The sequence below is a fragment of the Urocitellus parryii genome, chromosome 1, assembly GCF_045843805.1.
Source record: "Urocitellus parryii isolate mUroPar1 chromosome 1, mUroPar1.hap1, whole genome shotgun sequence".
Lineage (NCBI taxonomy): Eukaryota > Metazoa > Chordata > Mammalia > Rodentia > Sciuridae > Urocitellus > Urocitellus parryii.
The window spans coordinates 199,443,097-199,468,068 of NC_135531.1; the positions used below are offsets into that span (position 1 = coordinate 199,443,097).

Genomic DNA, 24,972 nt, shown 5'->3' on the forward strand with positions numbered 1-24,972 from the left:
GTGAGGCACAAAATAAAAACTTAGATACAGGTAAAATCTTGGTCAAAGATGGTATAAAAAGTAGATGATGAAATAATGAAAGTTAAAACAAGTTCTTCAGTCTTGCTAGAGGGATGTAAAGACTTTAGATTGCATTAAGTGAAAAAGTCATGTCAAAATTCCAAGATTTCTGACTTACGGTGCATGGATAGTCACCATTATCTGGAAGGTAGCCAAAGGGAAAAGAATTAGGAGCCCACTTGGGGCAGCCACTCAATAAGGTCAGCCGTAACATGTGTCTCTAATCACCCACTGCCTGGTTCAGCACAGCAAAGAGCACTCAAACCTTTACAAAGAAGTTTTGTTTTATTTCCATTTATTTTGTTTTGTTTTATTTTATTTTATTATAGATTGGAAGCATGCAACTTGTCTGTATGAGTTAGAAATCCTAATACACTGGGTAATGGAGGAAAGGGAGAGGTGAGACCTTGCTTTAGGTTGCAAAGGGGCCTCAAGAGTCTTAAGAGGAATGAGGCCTATATACTTCCTTAAAAGCAAAAACATTAATCATGAACAGAAGAACACTTACTTATCTGTTCACAGAATGCCAAACATTTAGATGGTGTTCACATGGAAAAGTGGGGAAAAAAAAATCTTAAAAAACATGGACATTCGAACAATGTTGTTGTTGTGCATAGATGACACATAACCTAAGTAGTTTTCTACCAACAGAGACTAATGTATTTGAGAAGGATATGTGCACCTGTAAATTTCTATTAATGCACATTTCTCACAGAAATAAATTTGAGTCTGGGTCATTTGGATGTTTCATTATTAGGAGGGAAAAATGGTTTCTGTGATAGCTAAAATTCAATGAAAAATTGTCAATCCGAACAAAAATAAATGATAAAGAAATGAAGCTATCGATATCAAAACCAGAAAAATATGCCTCAGAGACCAGAAAACATTTTAAGTGAAAAATTAAAAATCCACTATTTTCATGCAGTTTAGAATTCATCATTTATTTTCAGTCTCTTTTCTATTGCTGCTGGATGACTTGGATCATTTTTCTCTCTTTTTGTCTGTCCATCTCTCTTTCTCTCTCTCTTTTCAGTTTTGCTATTTCTTATGTATGTATCTGCTCCAGTGAGTTTAAATGGCTAAACTATTTGCTTAGAATTCAGGTGTTTTACTGAACAAATTATTTCTGGCTGAGGCTGTTCCTGTCACATATTGTTGAATTCCAAATGCCCCCCTGAAACATAACCATGAAAGTAATTTCTTTCCTATCCTCATCAACACTTCAGATAGTTAATAGCTGCAGGCACATGTTATAAAAGAAGTTGCTGAAGAAGGGAACTTGAAGTGAATTTGGCATAGAGTCATGGATGGTACTAAACACATGGATGAAGTTATTTACTTAAAATTTTTCTTGTCGGCCTGATTTGGCTATATTTTCAAAATTGACACATACTATGCTGTAGACTTCTATTTTCACTAGCTGAGAAACAGAATGATTACAGACTTTTGCATGTTATGCATTTTTAAATATCACCAAGTTAAACTTAGATTTTGATTCCATGCCCAGGACCAAGTGGAAAAATCTCCATCTTCAATAGTTCCTATTATCTTCTAGTCACAGGGCCACATACTGTACTTCTTCCACAAGTAAAACTCCCACTTGGAATTCCAAGCATTGCATAACCAGTGGTGTATTCATATCATATGCAACTCAGTAGGCCTTCATATCCAAATCAGATATTTCATCTGCAGGATATTCTTCTTAGCAGTTAAATTCCTTAAAAATCATAATTCAGAATGGAGCCAACATTTAATTCATCCAGCAAATATTTATTAAACACCTACTTCTACTACTAGTATCATAACCATGACTACCACTTTGTATAGTTCTTTACTGCTTTAAATTAGTTTTACAAACCTCATCTCATTTAACTATTACATTGAAATTGCCCACTGCCTTGGAGGAGCTTAGAGTGCCATAAAATAGATTAGACTAATTGCCAGAAATACTGGGCTTTAAAATTCTTTTCTATACTGGTACTGATGACTATAGCATTTTAGATATTTTTTTGTGGATGTACAGCTGATCTTGGGCAAAAGAAACACCTGCACTAATGTATATTTATTTTCCATTATATTATATCATTTTTATTATAAACTAATGTTTTTAGAATTAAATAAATGCAATACAGAACATTTTAAACATGTGAGTGGTATGAATGGCATACCTTGAAGCATATCGTATTTAAAATATGACCTGATTTTAAAAATACATTATGTCACAAGCTTCATCTGGTCCACAAGCCATGGTTTGCTCACATTTATCCTAAAACAGTAGTTTTCAAAGTTTGGCTATAAAACATTAATATCTATCAAAGGCCCTAGACTGGCCTTCATAGCTTATAATAATAAAACTGCTGAGTCTGAAAGGGACCTCAACAACTTATCTGACTTATTCTCCAAATGTGATTAAATTTCCCTTTTAAGCTTTAACCTTTATTTTTCTTTTTAAAAAAATATTTAATTTTTTAGGTGTAGTTGGACATAATGCCTTTATTTTATTTATTTATTTTTATGTAGTGCTGAGGATCAAACCCAGGGCCTCGAATGTGCTAAGTGAGAGCTCTGCTGCTGAGCTACAATCCCAGCCCTTAACCTTTATTTTTCAATGTTGTGGTTTACATTTTTTTTTAATTTCAAGAGCTATAATGTCTTATAACACCCTATATTGCTATCTCTTCAAAATCAATCTTTCTTGATTATTCGAGGTTTTTAGAAGGGAAGATAGGAGTTGGCACAATAAAACGTAAAGACTAATAGAATAAATTAAAAAGGTAACTGCTATTTCTTTGCTATAGCTAATATTCATAGACTTTAAAATGAGCATTCATTAGTAATCAAATAAATGTCACATTTTCAAACACAAGAGGGAATTGTCTGCCTACCTACAGGGCTTGATGATCAAAACCTTGAGCTCTATGCTTTTTCTGGTGAAGTGCTTTAGAGACTTTCACCTTTCCCTTAGCAAACATTTGCCCTTCATATTCCAACCATAAGAATATAAGTGAGCATTTTTTATTTTACCCAGTACTTAAAATTTTGTTGGATGGAGGATTTAAAGTTTTCTATTCTAATTCTTCAAAGCTGCATTTCAAACTGCATTCTATTAAATGTGTCTCACTTAAAATAAGAAAACTATTATGTAGCTTAACTTGGATCTATTTCTTTTCTATAGCTATTCAATTGTTTATGACTTTCTCTGAGAATGACTTTTTAATCTTACCCCAGTCCCAGTTATGTTCCTCACTTAACAATGAACAGTGACTACTGGACACTTATCTTGCCCTTTTATAAATATATATTCCAAGTTATTTTTCTCATATAACATTTAACAGTAAGGCATTCATTAATCATTATTAAATGCATTCTCTTTTCCTCTTATTGAATTCAAAAAGCAAATCAGCTAATGTCTCTCTCTCTCTCTCTCTCTCTCTCTCTCTCTCTCTCTCTCTCTCTCTCTCTCTCTCTCTCCCCCCCCCACATGCATCAGCAAAAATATGTTATTATGAGGTATTCTTAAATAATATATCTTCATAAAACAATATAGGTAGAGGTTTAAAGAGAAGTGAGGAAAGAAATTGAAACCACCTGGATATCCAAAGTAGAAAAAAGTTTTGCTAATGGTTGTCGTGTCTACATTACAAAAATAACATTGTATGTCTTTCTAACTGGACGGGAAAAGTCAGAGCCATCAAAAAGTTTTTTAAAAAGACAATTCCAGAGAGAAGCAATTGAACAAATAAAATCATTCCTCAGACTTAAAAGGAGAGTGGAGATTCACACTTCTTTGGTCAGTAAGGATTATGTATGTCTCAGAGACAACTTGCTTGGCCCTGGAATGGAAACGAAACTATGTTCCATGGAGAGCTTCCAGGGAAACTCCTTATGACAAGGACCAGAGGTGGTAGAGGGAGTACCCCTCAGTGACTTGCTTCCAAATCAGCCTGATGAATGAGAGAAGAGTCAAAATTCCATGAAATGAAAAATATGAATACATGCACCAAGGATAAGAAGCAAAGTGGGGTAAAGAAAATGGGTGGGGGGAAGAAAGAAGAAAAACTTTCCACAGGCATGCCACACTGCTTCACATGTGAAAGTTATGTGCAGAAAGCAAAATTATTGAAAAATCATTTCAAAAACTATTTAAGTAATACATAAATTAGAAATTAATCAGAAATCAGTTTTAGAGATGTTATCAAAACAATGCAAGCATTTTTCTGGCTTCTCTTTGTCTATCACCAGCAAATAACCACATACATATACCTCTTCTTAGGCAAAGGAAGGGGTCCAATAGGCATGCTCTAATTTTGTCTATTTCAGCCTAATATTGCACGGCATGATAAAATACTGATTTAAATAGGTATATCAATCTCAGGGATCTATATGTATAGTTTACCTTGAAGTCAATTGAAAATGGAATATTCCTTATTGATTTTGCCTGCGCGGCTGCTGTATGTAGTCAATGGGGTTCACAAGGATGTAAATAGAATGAATCAACTCCTTGCTGGCCCTGGGCCTCCTCGAGTCATGTGAAGTAGGTTTCTGATTCCTTTATGTTCAGGCACAGCCAGGGAGACAAGAGTGCTACTGTCTTCTGCTGGTGCACAGTTACCTCAGGCTATGCAGGAAAAATGCTTTTTTCTTATTTTTAGACCTGAATCAGTCTATGCCACTAAATGTATTCTTGTGAATACAGATAGCACTTTGTTGTCGTGCTCATGGGAAGGCAATGGAGTAACCTGTTTGGACGCAGCTGCAGGCCACCTGTAGAGAAAGTCAAATTAGGGAGAGACCCCACTGTTCTTTGCATTAATGCTTCTTGTATTGTTGTTTGACTTTTCCCCCTCTGTCTATGTATCTTTTTCAACTAGGGAGATTGGGAGCACATTTTAAGGCCTCCTGTCCCTTTAAGGCATCTAATGATTGAAAGGGCTCTAAGATTTGAAAGGCTGTAAAAACTCCCCAGTTACCAATGAATGATGGCAATACAAAGAATCTTAAAGCTGTTGAAACTGAAGTAGTCTTCTTACAGACTTAGTTTGTTTGGTGAACTTCCAGCAGCAGCTCTTACAAGGTACTGTTCAAATATTCCCACCTATCTGTGCTGCTTCTCCTTGTAAAGATTTGTCATGTTCTCGATGAAAAGAGAGTCATCCATATTAGTAGTTAACTTTACTACAAACACTTAGGGGAAAAGAAAGCAATTCTAAGGAAATAAAGAACAAACTCCTCTCCTTCTTTTCCTCATCTACCAATTTGAAGCTTTAAAAAAGAAGCCCATAAATGAAATATCTACATTAGCCATAAATATTAAAGGAGGGAAATGTGCAAATAAAACTTGTTTCTGGAAATCTTGACTTTGGCTGAATATCAAAAACCATTTCCTGACAATGAGATCCATTAGACTACAAAATAATCTCTCAAAGTAGCGGTTGCATTGCTTACAAGATTTAGCATTTAAGGTTAGACGGAAGACAGCCACAGATATCAGGCTCAAGTGCAAGAGGGTTATTCCAGCAGTTGGAGGGACCAACTTTTCTGAGCCTAGTCATTTCTCTTGTTTTTATCCTCTTCTAATTGAAAAGTTGGACTGGAATTTTCCAAGCTATCACAGGTAACTGGGATTAAATTGGATATATAGACCTAGTCGTCTATATTCATATACATTGTTCTTCAAGCAGAAATAGCCTCCCAGTTATTTTAAATCCACCTAGAGGATTCTCTCTGCCTCAGTTTTCCAGTGTTTATCATCCACTGCAGTTTTACTTCAGTGTCTCAGTAAGACATCACACAGTTACAAAATTCACCAGTATTTTGCCAATTTAAATTTAAAATGCCCTTTCAGAGAAAATATTATATCTAGGTATCTATTAAGAGGTTCCCAAATAAATTATTACTGAAGGTAAGGATTCAATATATTAGTTCTGATTATCATTAGTTACACAAAGGTTTGCGTACCCTACTAAACTCCACAGAACTAGAATAGATTTTGCTTCAACTAAATAATGACATTCAGGCAACTTCAATTCTCAAATTCATGGCTTATGTCCTACAAACTCTACTCCACTTTCTCCTAAATGTTCTACCATCTTCAGCTCTTTTTTCATGAAGACAAAAGTGGAGTAATGACAATAACATTTATAGCAAAATATTTTTTGTAGTTATTTAGCTCCTAATTCTTCAATAGGTACTCACAGCAATTTGACAAATGAGACTAATATTGATAGAGGCAGGACTTGATGGGAGGAGTCCTGACTCTCAGCTTTTGCTTACTCTATTCACCTTGGCTGCATGCTGACTGCTCCCATGAAAGCACTTTCCGTGTGGCATTCTCTTCCATGGTACCGGTGCATAATTAGCACTTTATATACCCAAGTCAACAAGTTGCCCTGCACAGGAACAAGAACTATATGATATAGCACTTCACAATGAGCTGCTTGGAGCTCAAAATTGGAAGGAGGAGAGGCATGGTAGACGGGGTTGGAGGTGGGGTTGATCCCAATCTACAGTCATGCCAAGATGTGCGACCATCAAGCAGAGTCAGGATGTTTAGCACAAAGAGTATTTGACTTCCAGGATAAAACAATAGAATCTATGTGCTACAGGGAGACAATGGAGACCTACCCTGAAAGCATTCACTGGTGTCTTTTAAACAAATTGTGTTTTGAACTTAAAATGGTTTTATATTGTTTTATTCCTTGGATCATTTTTTCATGGTTTAACTTAGACATAGTTTACCAATTCAAATTGAAAGCCCAGTTAAAATGTAGCAATGATGTTAAAATAACACAATAAAAAGAGCATTGACTCAAAACCTTCTCTTAAATCTTAATTATCTTACTTATAGTACTTGTGTAGTTATTTCATTAACCCTCTAGTTATTGTCCTCTAAGATGTAGAGAATATGCACAAACAGCTTTTTTCCAGATTGTTGGGAAGATTAAATGAGATACTAAATGTGAGTGTTCTGTTATCTCAACATTATCTGTTATTATATTGGCTTCAATTGGTTTAATAGCTTAGTAAAAATAATTTCTTAAATTATCCAGCTAATTACCTCTTTAACACCCCAGTTTGATCTCTGTGTGCACTCAGCCCATATCAGAGTAATTAAAAGTAAAGTGGGAAATATTTCAGTAATTTATAACAATCCTTAAATCATTCTGTGAGAACAACCCAGTTTTTTATCAACTTGTATATAAGACATTCACATTCAAACTCTAATCCTATTTTGTAAAGGCATTTTCAGTGCCAGAAATCCCATGTGGTTTTTATGCAAGGTAAACGTATATACTCTCCTCAGAGTCAAGTCTAAAAACTGGACCACTGCAGGTCTGACCACATGTTTGAGAAGCCAAAGAACCTGCGATCCTATCTTCATCCATCCTGTGCTACTATTTACTCCCCTTGCCTCTCTTGTATGGGTATTATTCTGGTCAAACAGAGAAGATTCAATGATTAAATAATATTTAGAAAGTCATTGCAGATAAAAAAACTAAATTATGTTAGTTTTCACATAATACAACAGAATTAGAACTATATACATAATTCATATCCATATAAGCTGTCAATGGAAGATTCCTTGAAATTACTTTGTTCTCCCCAAAGAAACATCAGTCATTTTTAGTTTTAATTATTGCAAATATTTGGAAAATGGCTTTCTCAGACATCATAAACAATTACTTGTAGATTCTACATTTCAATCACACTGCTTTAAGTTGGGAGAAGAAGTAGCACCAAAATCTTACTGTCTCAGGTGGGTCAGGATCTGAGAAGCCACCTCAAAGAGAACAGAGTATTACTTAGTAGAAACATCCAAATCCCCTTCCTTCACTGTTATATTTCATAATAGTTATATTTGGACTTAGAACATTTGCCAGAGAAACTTTGCTTCCTAGAACAAATAACCCTGATAATTTAGAATCCAGACATGTCTTATGATTTTGCAAACATCTATGCATTATCAAAAGCCTTGTGAGTGATTAGTCATTTAAATACCAGCTATCTATTTTTTCCTGATTGCTTTTTTCATTTTAATAGCTACCATTTCCTGTCCTGACCTTAATGTTTCAGAGAAAAGAAAGCATTCCGCAAAAGTGAAAGAGAGATCTTTCATTTGTGAACTGCAAACTTTCAGAGGACTAATTTGGCCAGTGTGTCTGCTGCAAAGCCTTGGAATGCTGTTTTGCAGTTTCAGAAGTGATCATACTCAGCTTCCCAGAATTTTTTATGCCTGGAGGATGCCACAAGAACAAGGGCAGCCTTGTTAACAAGTTGCAATCTCTCAAAAACAAGATAGGATTCGGACATAAATCATAGTTCACAAAGCTATGTTCTCCACCCCACTGAAGGACTTCATTTACATCTAAAATGGTTAATACTGATGGCCACCAGAACTCCTAAGTGAAGGAATGCAGCTGCCATGTGCTTAGTGACTCTGAGGTTAGGGAAGAATGACATCACCAAATTTAAGCATATTATCATGCTGACATAGAGGCACCTTGTTTTCTCTTTGGTAGATAGAACAAGGATTGTACTCTCTGTCTTGTTTTTTTCTTCCTAAAGAATACCTTTCCCCCCTCCCCTTTTAGCAGCTGCAATATGAAGGGTTGAAAATGTCACTTCAACTAATGATGAATGATGCTTGACCTCTGGACGGGTTACTTTGAATTTTATGCAATTCTAAATTAATATGAAAGATCTCAACTCAAAGAACTTTGATTGTTATGAATTGTTTCAAGGCTGGATTTGTGTAAAGCAGTCAGTAGCTCTAGGGTAATTTTGTTGCTATTGTCCTTTGTGGGGTGAGGCAGGTGGGAGGAGGTTTTCCTCAATAAGCAAGGTAAAAGACAGAATGTGCTAACATTTTTATATATTTTCTCCTATGAGATTAATATCTTTTTCATTCCAGAAATATTGTTGGTAAGCAGAATCAGTTTGGAAAAGAAAAATTCTCAAAAGGGCAACTGGCCCACATGTCTTTGTTGTTTTTATTTGAATATAATTAATTATGTAAAGCAATAGTTAGTGGAAGATTAACAATTAGTAGATTCTGTCAAGTAGTCACACAGAAATTACTAACTAATTGAACGATTGGTCCTCTATTGTGTCAGAAAGCAGTACTGAGTGTCATTCTTTTTATCTTTTTACTTTGTTGTTTTCACAGATCCCCTTTTCTCTAAGATGTATGTTTCACAGCAGACTAATAAATAAATAACCCTGGTTGTAATTTCATAACATGCAAAAGGGTTTGAAATAAAAACACCTGTTTTAATTAGCATTATGGTTTGTTCGCTTAAAAAAAAAGTGATAATCCTGATGCAGTTAGCTGACATTTTTAAAGCTTTGAATTTCCATCTGTATCTTATATTATGATGTTTCAGGATTGTCATGAGTTAATTATGTTAACTTGGGAAGCATTGCTTGCATTTAGAATGAAAAACTTCAGCTTGAATAGACAGAAAAGCAGATGCTATCTTTCTTGTCAATTGCTTTGTTGTGGGCTGCCTTGCAACTTTTCATGTATTTCTGGATCTAAAGGGAAGTGTAAATCTCTATTTATTTTAAGTTTTACATAAACTACACAATTTCAGTATTCTGTTTTGGCTGTACGTGTCTTGTGTATCTTTACATGTGTAGCTTTCCTGCCCCCAAATTCAGAAATCCACAGTCAAATTATCTCTTCTTTAATTCTTAATTTGTTTTGTTGTGCCTAGACATTATGGAGATTAGTGCATAATGAAATTTAAGAATAGGACAATTCTACTGGCTCAATCCTCTTTCTGGTTAATTTTTCTACCACCTTTTTGCTTTTGTACATCAACCTTTTAAATGGCACAAAAATACATGCAGCATCTGGGAACAACAAGGCATGTTAAGAATGGAGTAGGCGCTCTAAGTAGGAATTTCCATGCTTTTGTGAGTTTAATGTTCCTTTAACATAGAGAGCAGCTGTGTTTATGTCAATAATTACACATTGAAATAAATGCATGTACATGTGTTTCTTTATGGGATTAAGGATGTTAGGGATGGCCTCACACAAAAGATTTTTGTCCCTTCCATAACTATCCAGAAAGTTTCTACAAAATTCAAAATCAAGGAATTTGAAATAGTACTCTGGGCAATTGGACTTCCAAGTTTCAAATGACACAATATTGGATGGATATACTGGTAATTTTCTGTTTTCCTCCCTACTCCATAACCATTCTCTGCCCTACTCAGTGCCTAGAATCTGAACTGTATTCACTGCAGACTAAGGCCCCCTTGCAAAACTGCTCCCAACTAGATCAGACCAATGAGAAATATGTGCAGGAGAGCAAAGGCAGAAGGAAACAATGCAAGAATGCCATGATTGTTAATGTTTAATCCCCAAATTAGTGCCATAGGCAATAGATGTTCCTGTTCACAGGAAAGTGAGATCAAGGAAAATTGGATTGCTCTAGGCAGGATTCCTGAAATGTGAATACTTCCTTTGGGCTTCAAAGAATTGGTAGCCTCCCGTCTACATATTCCTGCTAATACAATGATTATGTGTCAATCGAAATTTAAAAATAAAACAAGAAAATGTTTAGGTCAAGTGTGACCAAGAACCAAAGGATGGTTGCAAAGTAAGTTCTTGATTGGGAACAGCGAGTATATCAGTTTAAAGACAGCAGATGCTCAGAGTTAGGTGGAATTTCAGGATGAAATGGCAGATTGTGGCCATAAAGTAAAGCCCTGAAATGATTGAATTGGAAGACTTATTCTTTAAAATATAAGACAAAGATGTGTTCCGTATATAAATGCAATCGATAAATGATATGTACTGTGGAGTTTTATTCAAGTGCCTTATCACACATTCAAATTAATGTATGACTGTTCTACCAATTAAAAATAGCTCTTTCATTGAATGAAATGTAACTTAGATTTACAGAAAATTAAAATATAATGTTCTTAAGATCATTTTGTGCCTTCAACCAAGATTCATAGTTTAGTACCACCTTCCTAAACATTTTGGACTAAGAGAATTATAAGCCAGACAAGTTTATCTGTACTTGACATATCAGGATTCCAATTTGCTTGCAAACTTGATTATTTAGATACATCTGCTGGACCTGGGAAATATCAATTAATTCATGTGTTTCATTCCTCTCAACTTCAGGTATGTTTTAACCCACAAAAATTACACCATAGAGCCAGGCACAATGGAAGATGCCTACAATCCCTGGGGACTAACGGTGGTGAGGCAGGAGGATCGAAAGTTTGAGACCAGCCTTAGCAATTAGTGAGGCCCTAGACAGCTTAGTGAGACCATGTCTCAAAAAATAATCATAAATAAAAAAGGTCTGGGTTCCCCTGGATTAAATCACCAGTACAAAAAAGCAAAACAAAAAGCAGACAAAAACCACACATAAAGAACTTGGATTAACAGGGTGCTGTGTTCTTCTGTGTAGATATTTTGAATCACAGAAAACGTATAACTTGTTCAGTGCACTTAAGACTAATGTCACTCTATAGACATAGACTATAGTAAAATTTACCTTGTTGGCTGACTTGCTTAGATGCTGACCATTGTAAATATTAAGGTAAGGATTCATGTTTCTTGTTAAATATTTCTTTAATATCATATTCCAGATATTATGTTTGCTTTAAAAGTTAATGTAAAAATTGTTCTAAATTCTAGGACATGAATTAAAATGTTCCTTTTTGTCTTTTTTATCTCATATGTTTCCCTATGACTATTTTCCTTCCTAGTCAACATAGGTAGTTTCTCAAAATAGTTTGGAAATGAGATCAGTGTTAGAAACTTAGCTGTGACATTGACTTTCTTTATACATTTGAACTAGTTACTTAATTTCTCTGGCCCTGAGATTCTCACTATAAATGTGAAAATAGCAAGTATCTTGCTCGCTTTCTATGGAAGTTAAGTGTGTTTGTGTATGTAAAGTGCCTTTCACAATGACTGACACAGGATAGGCATTGATGGTTTTTGTTGTTATTGTTGTTGTAATTGTCATCAATTGATGTTATTATTATTATTATCATCATCATTATTATTATTCAGCTTTCACTTCTAACCTGATAATTTTCAAGTTCATCAGTGGAATCTTTATCCCTTTACTAAGCTCCATTCTCAAATTTCCAAATGTTTGCATGACATTACTACATAAAAGTATCAACATCATCGCCAAACCAAACTCATTACCCTAGACAGCTACATGTCAGAAACAAATTGAGCAAAATAAAAATTTTAAATAATTTTCTCAAATTATCTAAAATCTTATCTGCATCAACATCTTCTAGCTACAAAGTAAAAGTTTTATTTGATTCTCTTCTTCTTAACACTCCTCACACACTCAGATTCTATTCTGAATTTCTACAAACACTACTTAGCTCTGGCCTTCATGGTGTTTTGCCTGAACTGTTGCAATAGCTTCCTAGCTAATTTGCATATTCTACCTTCTCACCTCTCAAAAGCATCTTTGTATTTCAAACAGACTTATCTCCATAAAATACAGTCTGGATGTTATTATTTCCCCACTCACACTTTTGATGGTTCTATCCTATCTAAAGGAGAATATTTAATCTCTTGTGATAGCAATTAAGGATTTTAAAAGGCCCCCAAATTAAGTTTTTATTACATTTCACAACCCACCTTGGCACAAGCTATAAAGAGGCCTCTTGCCAATAATCAAAATTTGATCCATTTTTAGACTTTATCATGCATCAAAATCCACGTTGAGGACTTATTAAATCAGACCACTGATGCTCCCCAAGATTCTGATTCAGTAGGTCTGAGGTAGGTCTTGATCATTTTCACTGCAAATAATATCCTATGTAATGCTGTTATAGCTGGTCCTTGGACTACATTTGAATAACACTGGTTTAGAACATCCTTCCTCATCCATCTCAGTCCATCAAAATCCTATTCATTCTTCACTGACCTTGCCTAGAAGAAGCTTCATCATCTGTCACCACTGTCAGAATGAAGCAGTCTACACTTTGTGGTAGCAGATTAAAGTTTCAGATTGTCTTGGTTCATTTTGTGCTGCTATAATAGAATACCACAGACTGGCTTATTTAAAATGAACTGAGATGTATTGGCTCACAATTCTGTAGGCTGGGAAGTCCAATAAGAAAGTGCCAATATCTGGAGAAGGGCTTTTTGCTGCATCATCATATGGCAGAATTCAGAAGGGCAAAGAAGGAGCAAGAAGGAACCAAATGTGTCCTTTTGTAATGTCATCAATCCCAATTAAGAGTGGAAACCTCCTAGTTTAATCACCTCCTAAGGATCCCATCTCATAATACTTACAGTGGCTATTAAATTTGAATATGAATTTTGTAGGGACAAAAATTCAAACCACAGCATAGGGGAAGCCAGATTGCCTGGACTTTGCCACTAAATACCTGAATAAATCTGAAAAAGGTGCTTAATCTCCGGACCTATGTTTTACATCAGTAAAACTGAATTAATAATAGTACCTATAGCATATATTGATATGAAGATAAAATGAATGAATTTATGTGAGACACTTGGAACAGCACCTGAGAATATTACTGCTTCCTAGTAATTCATACCTTTCTATAACATTTCATTAGACATACAATAACATTTAGGGTTTTCAGGCCTAATTACTTTCTAGATGTTAGGTTCCTTGAAAGCAGAGTCCACATCTTTGTGACTCCTCATAAATATAGCTCTGAGTTAAAAACTTTATAGAAATACAGTTTTAAAATTATTTTAATTAGGTTGAGATTGAGGAAAGGTTGCAAAGAGATTTTATGCAAGTAAAAATCTTCCAAACAATAAACAAGATATCCATTTATTTCCTCCCATCATAAAGATGAAGAAAAATGAGGTCAATTATTAATAATACATTTAAAGTAGGTTTGCCTTTTCCTTTGAATTTTCTAAACTCTATAATTAAAATGACTTCAAATTGGAAGATTGTAAGGAAGAAATTAATCTTATTGGTAAGTAAAAAAGCAAATCCCATGGTTGATGATAGATATGACCTGTTAGCAATAGTTACACTTTTATACTTTCTTTTCTTACAGTCAGCATGTGGAGACCAACATAATCCAATTAATTGTAATTCCCTTTTGTAGAGTCAGTAAAGTAGCGCATGATACTAAAACACCATTGAAGTCTTATCTCCAGTCAGATAATCCAAATGGATTCTCATTTTCAAACTACCAGCAGGTTTTTATAAACTTCAGGAAAATAGAATATTTTGACTGCCCTGAACTTATAACAAATGTGATACATAATAATTGGTCTCTGAACTCTAATCCTTATACATGTATCCATCAGTTTTCAAAACTTCATTCTCCACTATGAAATAGTTTCATGAATACACCTGGGTGTCCCCCTTATTTCCTGTGTCCTTTAATTGACTGTTTTGAATGTGAATATGCAGTATTCTAACACACCAGTCTGGTCAACTGAACTCCTCATTCTTGGTGTCTTTGGACACAATGTCCCTCTTATACGTATTCACTTTGCTCCATCCTACACAATACTGCCAGAGCAGCTCTCTAGAATGTTCTCCTCTATTTGTAGTCACCCAGACTATTTTAATTGTGAGAACTGGCAGAAAGTACCTTCTGCCTTTATTTCCATCCTCAATGTCCTGAGATACAGAATCTGCCATTCGCTGCTCTCCAACAACTTTTGGCTTCACAATGGCATCAGGTTCTCCTGTCCTTGACATAACTGTTACTTCTACTGAATTTTCTTCATATTCCTCTTTCATCCCTCTCTCAAAGCCCCTGTCCCTTTACCCACCTGACTGATCATGACTTAAGATAATTATAATGTGATAATTTGTCTGGAAATTATCATCCAGAAGAAACTACATGATTCTCTTCCATGTTCCCATAGCAGACTTATAACATTTACCAGGTTTTATTATAGTTTTCCTGTTTGCCTAAATTTCCTATATACTGCAAGCTCTTTGAGCATAATATCTATATATTTTTCTTTATTTTTTACTCCGGTTGCCACAATATGCCTACAAAAAACTTTGAATTCAGTACTTGATAAATGAATAAATGAGTACACAAGTAACCTACTTATGTCTTTAATACTGGTTTTGAAAGAGCAAGATGAGCAAAAAGAATACAAAAATTATGTTCTGTGCACAGGTACATGTATTTATTATCATCATCATTGTTAATTCAGTATGAAATAGGCTCTGATATCAAAATAGGTTAAAATTTAATAGTGATCCACACTATTCACAACTAGTTAATGGAGTGTAACAGGCACTGGGCACTAGGCTAAACTCTGGAAATACAAAAATGAGTGAGAACAAATTCCTTTAAGAGAGGGATACATGGGAGACCCTTTGATTAAGCCCTATAGTTAAATTAATCAGATGTGCATGACAGTTGATGGGATTATCAGGCTATTATTGGAAAAAAGAGTAAGCAATATCTGAAATAAAACCTAAGGTAGGCAAAAATGAAAATTAATACCAGAGATGTCTGAGTTGCTTCACAAACCTTAGGCAGAGACCAGGAGTCAGTAGCAAGGCTTGTGTAGGCTGGAAGAGAAGAAAAGGCAAGATAAGAGCACATGGTGGCAAAAGCCCTGTATCTTCCTGGATGTGTCACTTGAACTCCCCCACTGACTTCTACCATCATAATGTGCATTCTGAAGTTAGTTCAAGAACATTTCTGTCCTGCTGGGAGAGGAGAGGTTCATATATGTCAAAATATATGTCAAAACTGTCTGTACTACTTGAAAAGACATTTTAGTATCAAGAGGTAGGTGACCTGAGACCACAGCAGATGGCATCTTCCTTTCTACCAGAGAAACTGTATACATCCTCAGATTTGAGAGAGACTCAGTCATCATCATCACTAACATGATATTTATTAAAAAGGTAATTAGTAAATAACAAATTAAGCATTTTTCTATTAATTAAGCAAATATAAAGTTAAAAGAGGTAGCTTCTTCCCTAGAGACAGCACAATCTTATTAGTGACATTACATAGAACTGGAGAATTGTCATTACATCAAGAGAGCATATAGCACTATCTGATATCTTTTATTTTTCATTTTATCTTTAAAATTGTCTTTCTACCTGCACCTAATAATAGGTGCTCATAAGTAGTTTCAATGAATAAATACATTATTTTTATTAATATCACATTGGACCTGGATCTATACTATTAATTGTAATTTTGTTTTTCCTAGCACTGGGTATTAAATCCAGTGGTGCTCTACTACTGAGCTATATCCTCAACCCTTTTTTATTTTAAACAGTGTCTCACCAAGTTGCTGAGGCTGGCCTCTAACTTGCAGTCCTCCTGCCTTGGCTGAGATTATAGACATGCACAACATCACCTGACATTGCAATTCCTATATAATGATGGAATTCCACTCATTCATTTCATTTTCAAAAATAAAATAAGTTTTTATTTTTTCAGATAATTCTTTTTTCCTATTTGATTTTGTTTCTTTTTCCTCAAGTTCATCAAACTAAAAGCAATTATTATTATAAAATGTATTCTATTATTTATAATTATTGTTATATATTTATTGAACATGAATTGTTAGCTACCTGTTGTAATTTAATGATTCAAACTTGGCACTCCATCAGAAGTTGAGTCTCTCAGAAGACTCTCTTTTTTTATTTAATAAGGATTATATGTATGTTTTTATTCAAATCCCCTCTCTTTCTCTCTCACCCCTCCTTCTCTCCTCATTTAACTTATTGTCATATTTTTTTCATCTATACATAATTTTTCTACAGGTATATGAGGAGAATGGTAAGAAATATTGATTATATATCCTCAAAGAGACATAGTCTGTCAACATTTATGATGCTAATAAATTGAAGCAATAGTAGTAAGAGAAAATTGTTAATGTCTTTAAAACTTAGGTGTACACACAAATTTTGATCCACAAATTCTGGATCTAGGAATTTGCTCTACTCACACAGGTGTATCCTGAAATGGATGTAAATAAGTACAAAATTTCTCACATATGCACAATGGGAAATATTCTAGTATTGAAGACGGGTTAAGTAAGTAAGTTATTCTACATTCATAAAGATAAATATGTAACTATAAAAAATGAGGAAACTCTTTATGTACTAATTTTGAATGATCTCCAAAGTCTAACAAGTGAAATATATCAAGATATAAAACAGTGTAGATTTTCTTTTAAGATGGTGGTGGACAGTAATATTGCTTGAGTATAGCAAATATCTTTGAAAGAATTTTTGTGAAAAACGTAATAGTATAGATTTCTTTTGGGGATGTAAACTCTGGTCTTAGGAAAATACCAGAAAGAAAGAGTTTTGTAATATACACTGTAATATATTTTGAAATTTAAATTGTTTAAATATATGAACTAGTGCAAACTAATAAAAAATTTAAAATTGTAGTAAACACTGCACAATTCATACTTAAAAATTAAACATGTCAACTATGTGTTACCAAGTATTGTAAAAATCAATTAATTTTAAGTAGTTTAAGTAAAAATAACCCCACAATTGGAATTACTTATATGAATTATCTTACTCCAAATTTATAATAGTGGAACAAAAGAGTGATTTTATGACCCATATTTTTGTAAGTCAGAATTATCAAAAGGTCTCTGGAGTCAGGGAGGAAATCTCCCTTTTAAGGTAGAAAAAAAACTAAAGCTACATTTTAAAAAATCAAATAATAAATTACTGATAATACATACATTCATTAAAGAATCTATATCACTCTTCTAAACTTGTAGATGTAGAATAAAATTATAGTGTTATTCTGTGGCATCAAAAAGAAATGGTTACATAGTGACTTAGCTATTCTGCCTAATTTTATACAAGTAATTGCAAAATTTGTAAATTTCCCAGCTCATATTTTGGCTATCCCTATGTTGTGATTTAAAAATAAATTGCTTATGTTACTCTTACAAATCAAATCAATCAGAAAAATTTGGATTTTAAAATACAGCAACATTTTTATGACCCTAACTTATTGAAAAGTCAGTTCATTTTTGGTGGTAGTGTTTTTTGGAATTATTATCATAAATAATTGATAGAAAGATTCTATTTATTTTGGTTGTCTTAAATTGACAACTAACAAATGTCTTATCTGGGGATAGAAGGGTTTCAGTGAATGAAAGTCTCTATTTAGCAACTTTACATTTAATTTCCAATTTCTTGAAAGGATATTTCCAGACAGACTTCTGTATTAGCAAAAAGCAAAGTCCTTATCCAGCTCTGTGTTCCCATTGCTAACCCCACATGTACAAACAATATAGTAAGGGGAATAAGAAAAGCCAGAAATTACATTAGATTCTAGATTCTGGAAACATTTGCCAGTCTGGTTGATAAAGAATATAATGTATAAATAACTTTTCTAATAATGATATGACAAACCTGTAGCAGATCCTTTTCATATACTACCACACTGAATCCTAATTAGACAAGCTCATAAGAAGTGAAGAAACCAGAAAGTTAAGTAACCTCTACATATGTGCATATTCCTACAATAGACATATTACCTATAAATGGATGTTTATAGGACTTAGTTTTATTTATGTCCTACATAACACTGTGATACATATTTTGACCTGATCCTCTTCTTAATAATCTAAGATGTAACATAAATTGGAAGAAACAAATAGAAATGGTGTCATTTAGTGCCAATATGAAGCAAGTTTTCAGAAATGACTGTTGAAATTTAATCCTACGGATTCTCCACCCTTTGGAGTATGTAATGTATGAAATCATCCATGGAATTCAAGTAAATTCAGAATCTATTTGGAGAAGACTGTCAAATAAAATAAAGCATTGTGTACAGTGTCTGTAGAGTACAAAAAGCCTTTGACCAAATGGAAATAAGAGAAGCATTGGAAGTTCTGAGTAACAAAGCAATTGAAGAAATATGTATTGGCACCAAGGAATACATCTTTTTTTTTTTTTTTATGACCCTAACCTAAAGAAAAGGCAGGTCATTTTTGGTGGTGGTTCTAGTGTTAGAATCTCAACAGGCCTACCACTTTCCAGATGCCTGGACGAAATATCTAGGAGCCTGGAGAAAAGCATTATATCAATAGGAACACTTCATAAGGTAGCATTCTGCATGGAGTTATGATGACGGGAGGATGTTTTATGTTATGCTATTATAAATTAAAAATGCACACAGCAACGACACATTTGTTATACTTTCCATCTGTGGTGCTCGCTTCACAAGTTTCAGTTGTACCTATTTATTATGTTATTATTTACATTCAAATGAAATCTGGGGAGAAATACAAATAAGACATTCTTATTCCTGACTCACTATGCTGGATACCGTGGAAGACTGCACCACCTCCTTCAAAGAGAGCAACTGTCTTTCATATTAGCCTGTGACATTGTTTTCATGGCTAGGGATTCTCAAATGACTGAAATGGCCCTCTGAAAGCTGAAAAGAGGGCTGGATTTGTGGCTCAGTGATAGAGTACTGGCCTATCATCTGTGAAGCACTGGGTTTGATTCTTAGCACCACATAAAAATAAATAAATAAAGGTCCACTGGCAACTAAAACAATATTTTAAAAAAATCAAAAAGGGAGCCTTCACCTATCTTGAGTATCTTGAACCTATTTCAATCTTGAGCTTAGAGTTTGAACTTTTAGAACCCTGAGAAAATACATCCCTGTTGTTTCAATCACCCAGTCTGTGGCAGCCCTAGCCCATAATAAAATGCCCAATAATTCTGGACAGAGAAAGATGATACTATGTTCCTCAATCATATCTAAATGTTTTCTCAAAAAGAGGGCTAGGTCACATTTGCAAAATATAGGAAACAACATATATAGCTTTTTAGATAATGCCAGATAAATAAAAGTAGCTAACTTTATTCAGAGGAAGGATTTGAAACTAAAATTAGTTGAAAAATTGCTTCTTTATTCAGATTCAACCTGTTTCAGATACTTTGCTCTGTAAACATGCAGGATACACTCCAATGTGGCAAAGAATAAAATCAAGATTGCCATTTTCAAACTACTATTTCAAGAGAAGAAATATTTCATTGTTTATGTAGCTGAGACATAAAGTACTAGAGAACATTTAAAACGTTCACAGGAAAAATTCAATGTAAACCAAATCAACTGTCTATGGCATGGTACCTATCAAAGAGGAAACACAAAAGTGGATTTCAATAGGAAGTTTGTACTCTCAAATCAGCCCCCTGGAAGTTATTAGAAGTGTTATAATTAAAAATGGTTACTTTAAGAGGATATAGTTGGGTCTGCCACCTGACTTACAAAGCCTGTTTGTGTGTGTGTGTGTGTGTGTGTGTGTGCCCTCCTTGAAGAGGAAAGAGGAAAAAAATTAAGGAAACTACAAAAACTTTCAAAATATTTAAAGCATTTTTTAAAAAAGGGTAAAGAGCTGGGCATTGTTGTGCATGCCTGTAATTCCAGTGGCTTGGGTGGCTGAGGCAGGAGGATTGCAAATTCAAAAGCAGACTCAACAACTTAGCGAGGCACTTAGCAACTCAGTGAGACCCTGTCTCTAAATAAAATTTGAGAAAAGGGCTGAGGATGTGGCTCAGTGGTTGAGTGCTCCTGAGTTCAATCCTCAGTACAAAAAAAAAAAAAAAGGCAAAGAAAGACTGTATTATATCTTAATGTTTGATGGGATATTTTGGCATCATGTGTTGGCTTGCTTTCTATATAAATTGTAGATATATCAAAGAGGAAAGACAAAAGTGGATTTCTCATATGTCCTAGTCTTTTCTTGTAAGGACACCAGTAGTATTGGATTGGGCCCCCTATGACCTTATTTTACCTTAATTTTCTCTTTAAGGGCCTTATCTGCAAATAGTCACATCATGAGATAGTAGGGTTCAAGATTTAAGTATATGATGTTGTGGATTGGTGGGAGACGTAATTCAGTCCATAAAAGGCATGGTGTGGCATTTTTAGGGTGATTTGTTTGCTCTTTTAGTTTGTCTCTGCTCATGCTCCAAGTTGACAGAATAAAATTGTAGAGGACAGATATAAGATATAAAATGTCTACAAGTTCATCAATATTCACTTTAGTAATATTTTTTAGCTCCCAGTGAAGCTCCCTCCTCTGAGAGATATCAAGCAACCTTGACAGCTGTACCTTTTTAAAGTATATGGTGCTATGCCCTCTATAGAGCAATATATAATGCAAGAAGAAAGTGGTGCTTAAATTCCTAGTCATGCTCCTTTTTTCCTTGGAAACTACCATTGACTTTCTATAGCTATCAAAGATCTATTTTTTAGTTCTCCTTGGTAAGAAAAATTGTTCTTAATAGCTGTAGTCAACTTTTTTTCTTTCACTTACCTATAATATATATATATATATATATATATATATATATATATTATTTATATAGAGAGAGTTCACTCAAAAATAAGTAAGTAAAATGTACTAAAAACTCTCCATGAAGAGCACTTTTTAAGACAGGCTTATATGGACACAACTTTTAGGTATATTTTTGTGATCTCATAAAAATCACAAAGGATTTAAATTTGGAGCTTCACATATCATCAATTCTGTTTATGTGCTTTAACCCAAAAGCCATAACCAAAGTGAATTTCAGATAGCCTAAAATTAGAACACCAAGAGAATCCAGGACTTATCTTGAGACTTAGTAAAGATGACTAGATGTCTTGATTCAACCAGAGTTCTTCCCAGTATTGGACTCTGGTATGTAATGTTTTTTGGTGTTCTCATATGAAAAATTTCATCACACTGAGAAAAACCCTACAAAATAACCAGGATGGTTTATGATGTTTGCTGGGGGTTTCCATTGCTTGAGTCCCTAATATATTTTGCCATTTGGACTTGATTCACCTTCCCCACCATAGTGAATATGTATGTTTCCTTGTGCTTTCTAATGTTTTTCAGATAGATTTTCCCATTTGATAGCAAACTACTATATTTCTCTACTTATTTGTTGCCAGTGGTGGTTTCTTAAGATAAAATCATTCCTTATTACCCCTTTAGCAATCTCAAACCTATGCACCAATGTCATTTCCTGTTGGACTTTTCAGATAAATTTTTGATAGCGATACTTGAATATGTGCGATTGTGTGTATGTGTGTGCGTGTATGTTTAGGTTTCCACTTAAAGTTCAGTGCCAAAGCTACAGTACTTATACATTTTCTAAATGTGTTTTAAGCAATAAGTTGTACAACATTTTTAGAACATGTGTTAAGCTATTTCTCTAAGAATGAAGCTCTTAACAAAACATAAGCACTCTGCATGAGATCTTAACAGCAAAGTGCTTAAAAGATAAAGTAAGAATTGGTACCATGGGAAGAACACCAGCTGTAGAGCGCACAGGTCCATTATGAGAAGTATGGTAGTGGGTAGGGAGAAAATGATTTAATCAGGAGTAAAACCAATTTTATTATAAGGGCACGCAGGGGGTGTGGCACCATAGTGAGAGGGACATTTCAAAATATCTGACAGATTTCAACAATGTGAAAACCCCGTTCTTTAAAGTGACAGTAAACCCCATCAGGTCTCCCTTTTTGATGCTATTGTTAACAGTTGACTGTTTAAAGCTGGCCTGCTAAGATGCTGTCGGCCTATTTCAATAGTGTGTAGCCAAATAAAAGACTAATTGTTGAACTACAATCAATCAAAAATGATTGCAGGGCAGAAAGAAGGTCTCCTCTGCTGATTTTCTTGTGGATCATATTATTGTGTTATGATTGAGGTTGGAATGAAGATTGAAAAGGAAGAAGAAAATAGTCCATCTGACATAAACAGATCCACCTAATTTCTCTTTTTTGCCCCCAATATATTATTATATAGGAACATCACTTACTAGTCCTAAAATAATAGCCCATTAGAAAAAAATAAAAGATCTGAGAGAGATTTGGGCTAATATTTTTAAAAGGGTATGAACATTATTAGCAAAACAGCTCATGCAGAGAATCCCTACAGTGACAATTCTCAGCTTTCCTTACATTTTTTGGTGAGAAATACTCCTCAGCATTCATGAAACTGACACGGAGGAGGCATGTGACTGTGAGCCCAAGACACCAGTAAAGAAACAAAATTCTAGTTGATCATATACCTGTTAAGTTCTTGCAAGATTCTCAGCTTTTCAGTTAACCCCCAGATTGTATAAAACAATTATTTTTTGTTTTCTTTAAGCCCCGTATCTAAAACATTTTCCATGTTGCACATTCAGAAAGACAAATCCTAGGGATCAACAGCAATACCTTTGTCTTGCTTCCTTTTAATTGTATGTAAAGATGTCACTCTCCGACACAAATACGTCCATTTCTTCAAGAGAATGCTTCCAGACTTTCAGATTGCTGGGGGAAAGAAAGATAACAACTGCCTGGCACATTTTATTTCAACTAAAACCTTCATTCTGGCAGTTACTTTCTTTAGTATTTCAGCGTCTCAACTCACACCTCCCAAGCAAAGACTTCTCTTGTTTCTAAAGAGTTGGTAAGCACTTGTGGTTTGTCTTCAGTGTGTTATCATTTTTGACAGCTTTGCATAGCCTACGTAGGCCAACAGGGGTCTGTCTAATATTGTTGCTGGGCACATTCTCCTCACTGAGATGAAAACTGAAAAAAAAAGATATTTTTGAAGCAGTAAGAAGGAATTAATATCCTTTCTCACTCAGCATTCTATTCCTTGCTGACTTTATATTCAGGCAAAAAAAGGAAAAAAAAAGTGTTACCCATTATTCCCTTGTACATAGCAAGGCTAACACATGTAAAGCAATAACTCATTTTCTATTGCCATGTTTAGCATATGTCTCCTGTTGGCTCAGCAAGGCCTTTAGGCCGGTCCCTTGAGCCGGCCATCATTGGCAACTCTTAGCCCCTCAGCCTCAAAACCAAATAGCTTTGAATCATGTTGAGCTGTGATGCTAATTTTCATACTGATGCATTATGGGAATAAATGTATCTGACATACTGTGTCAATGGCACTGTCTCTTTGTGTGTCTTGTTTTTTTGTTAGCTGCATTCCTACAGATGGTATTCCATTGAAAATGTTCCCTTCCTATGGAAAAAGGGGAGGGAAAAAAAAAAAGAAAGAAAACCACGCACAGTACCAAACCTCTAGGTGCAGAAGGCTGTTAACGGTTGCTGATGATAGTAGGCAAACATTAACATAATAATTAGTGTCTTGTAATTGTTTCATTAAAACCAGTTGTTCCATTTCTCCTCGTGTTTTCCCAGAAGAGAAGCTGAATTTGGACGACAGCCAGTGGGAGGACATCCACGTTGTCACCGGAGCACTGAAGATGTTTTTCCGGGAGCTGCCTGAGCCACTCTTCCCCTACAGTTTCTTTGAGCCATTTGTGGAGGCGATCAGTAAGTACCTCTCAGAAAGAAGCAGTCATCAGAATAGCCTGTCATCATGGAATTATTAAGTAAATAATAAGAATAATGATCATAAAAACGAAGGAGAACAGATAATGTTCCCAATGCTCCATGTCTCTCATTTTAAATTCTGTGTTTTTGACAGCTTGTCTTATTTCTGACCCAGTAATATTATTTGAATTTTTTTACAAAAGATATCATTCAGAAAAAAAAGAAGATAGCATCATATTTAGAGTAACCAAATTTAACTATATTTACTCTAATGAAAGTAACATCTCATGGAATCTGTTGTAAAGAGGTCACCATTTGCACTGGCTCCTGCCTTTATACTTTCAGAATTCCAATGAGTTTGCAGACAAAGGGGTCTTATAAAAGAACATAACTAATTAAATATTACATCCTTAAATATGTGTTAAATCATCAAGTGAGACATCATGTTCCCTTGGTTCAGTCTAGTAAATAGCTGCAGTTTGCTTATGAGCACTGTGAAAACCAAATTAAGTGGTGGTGAGTTTCTTCTGTTTAATGGGTGACTTAGGGGAGAGTGAATTAGATCACTTACTAACCAATAGCAATTGTACACTCTGTAAAGCCTCCCTTGCT

General features: G+C 34.6%; 1 protein-coding gene across 1 annotated transcript in view; it reads left to right on the top strand.

Moving 5' to 3' along the window:
• Arhgap15 (Rho GTPase activating protein 15) overlaps positions 1-24,972 on the top strand; it is a 366,446-nt gene that overhangs the window by 213,103 nt on the left and 128,371 nt on the right. Inside the window, exon 7 of the mRNA XM_077794408.1 lies at positions 24,226-24,360. Within this exon, the coding sequence (XP_077650534.1) occupies positions 24,226-24,360 (135 nt within the window). The remainder of the gene's footprint in view (positions 1-24,225; positions 24,361-24,972) is intronic.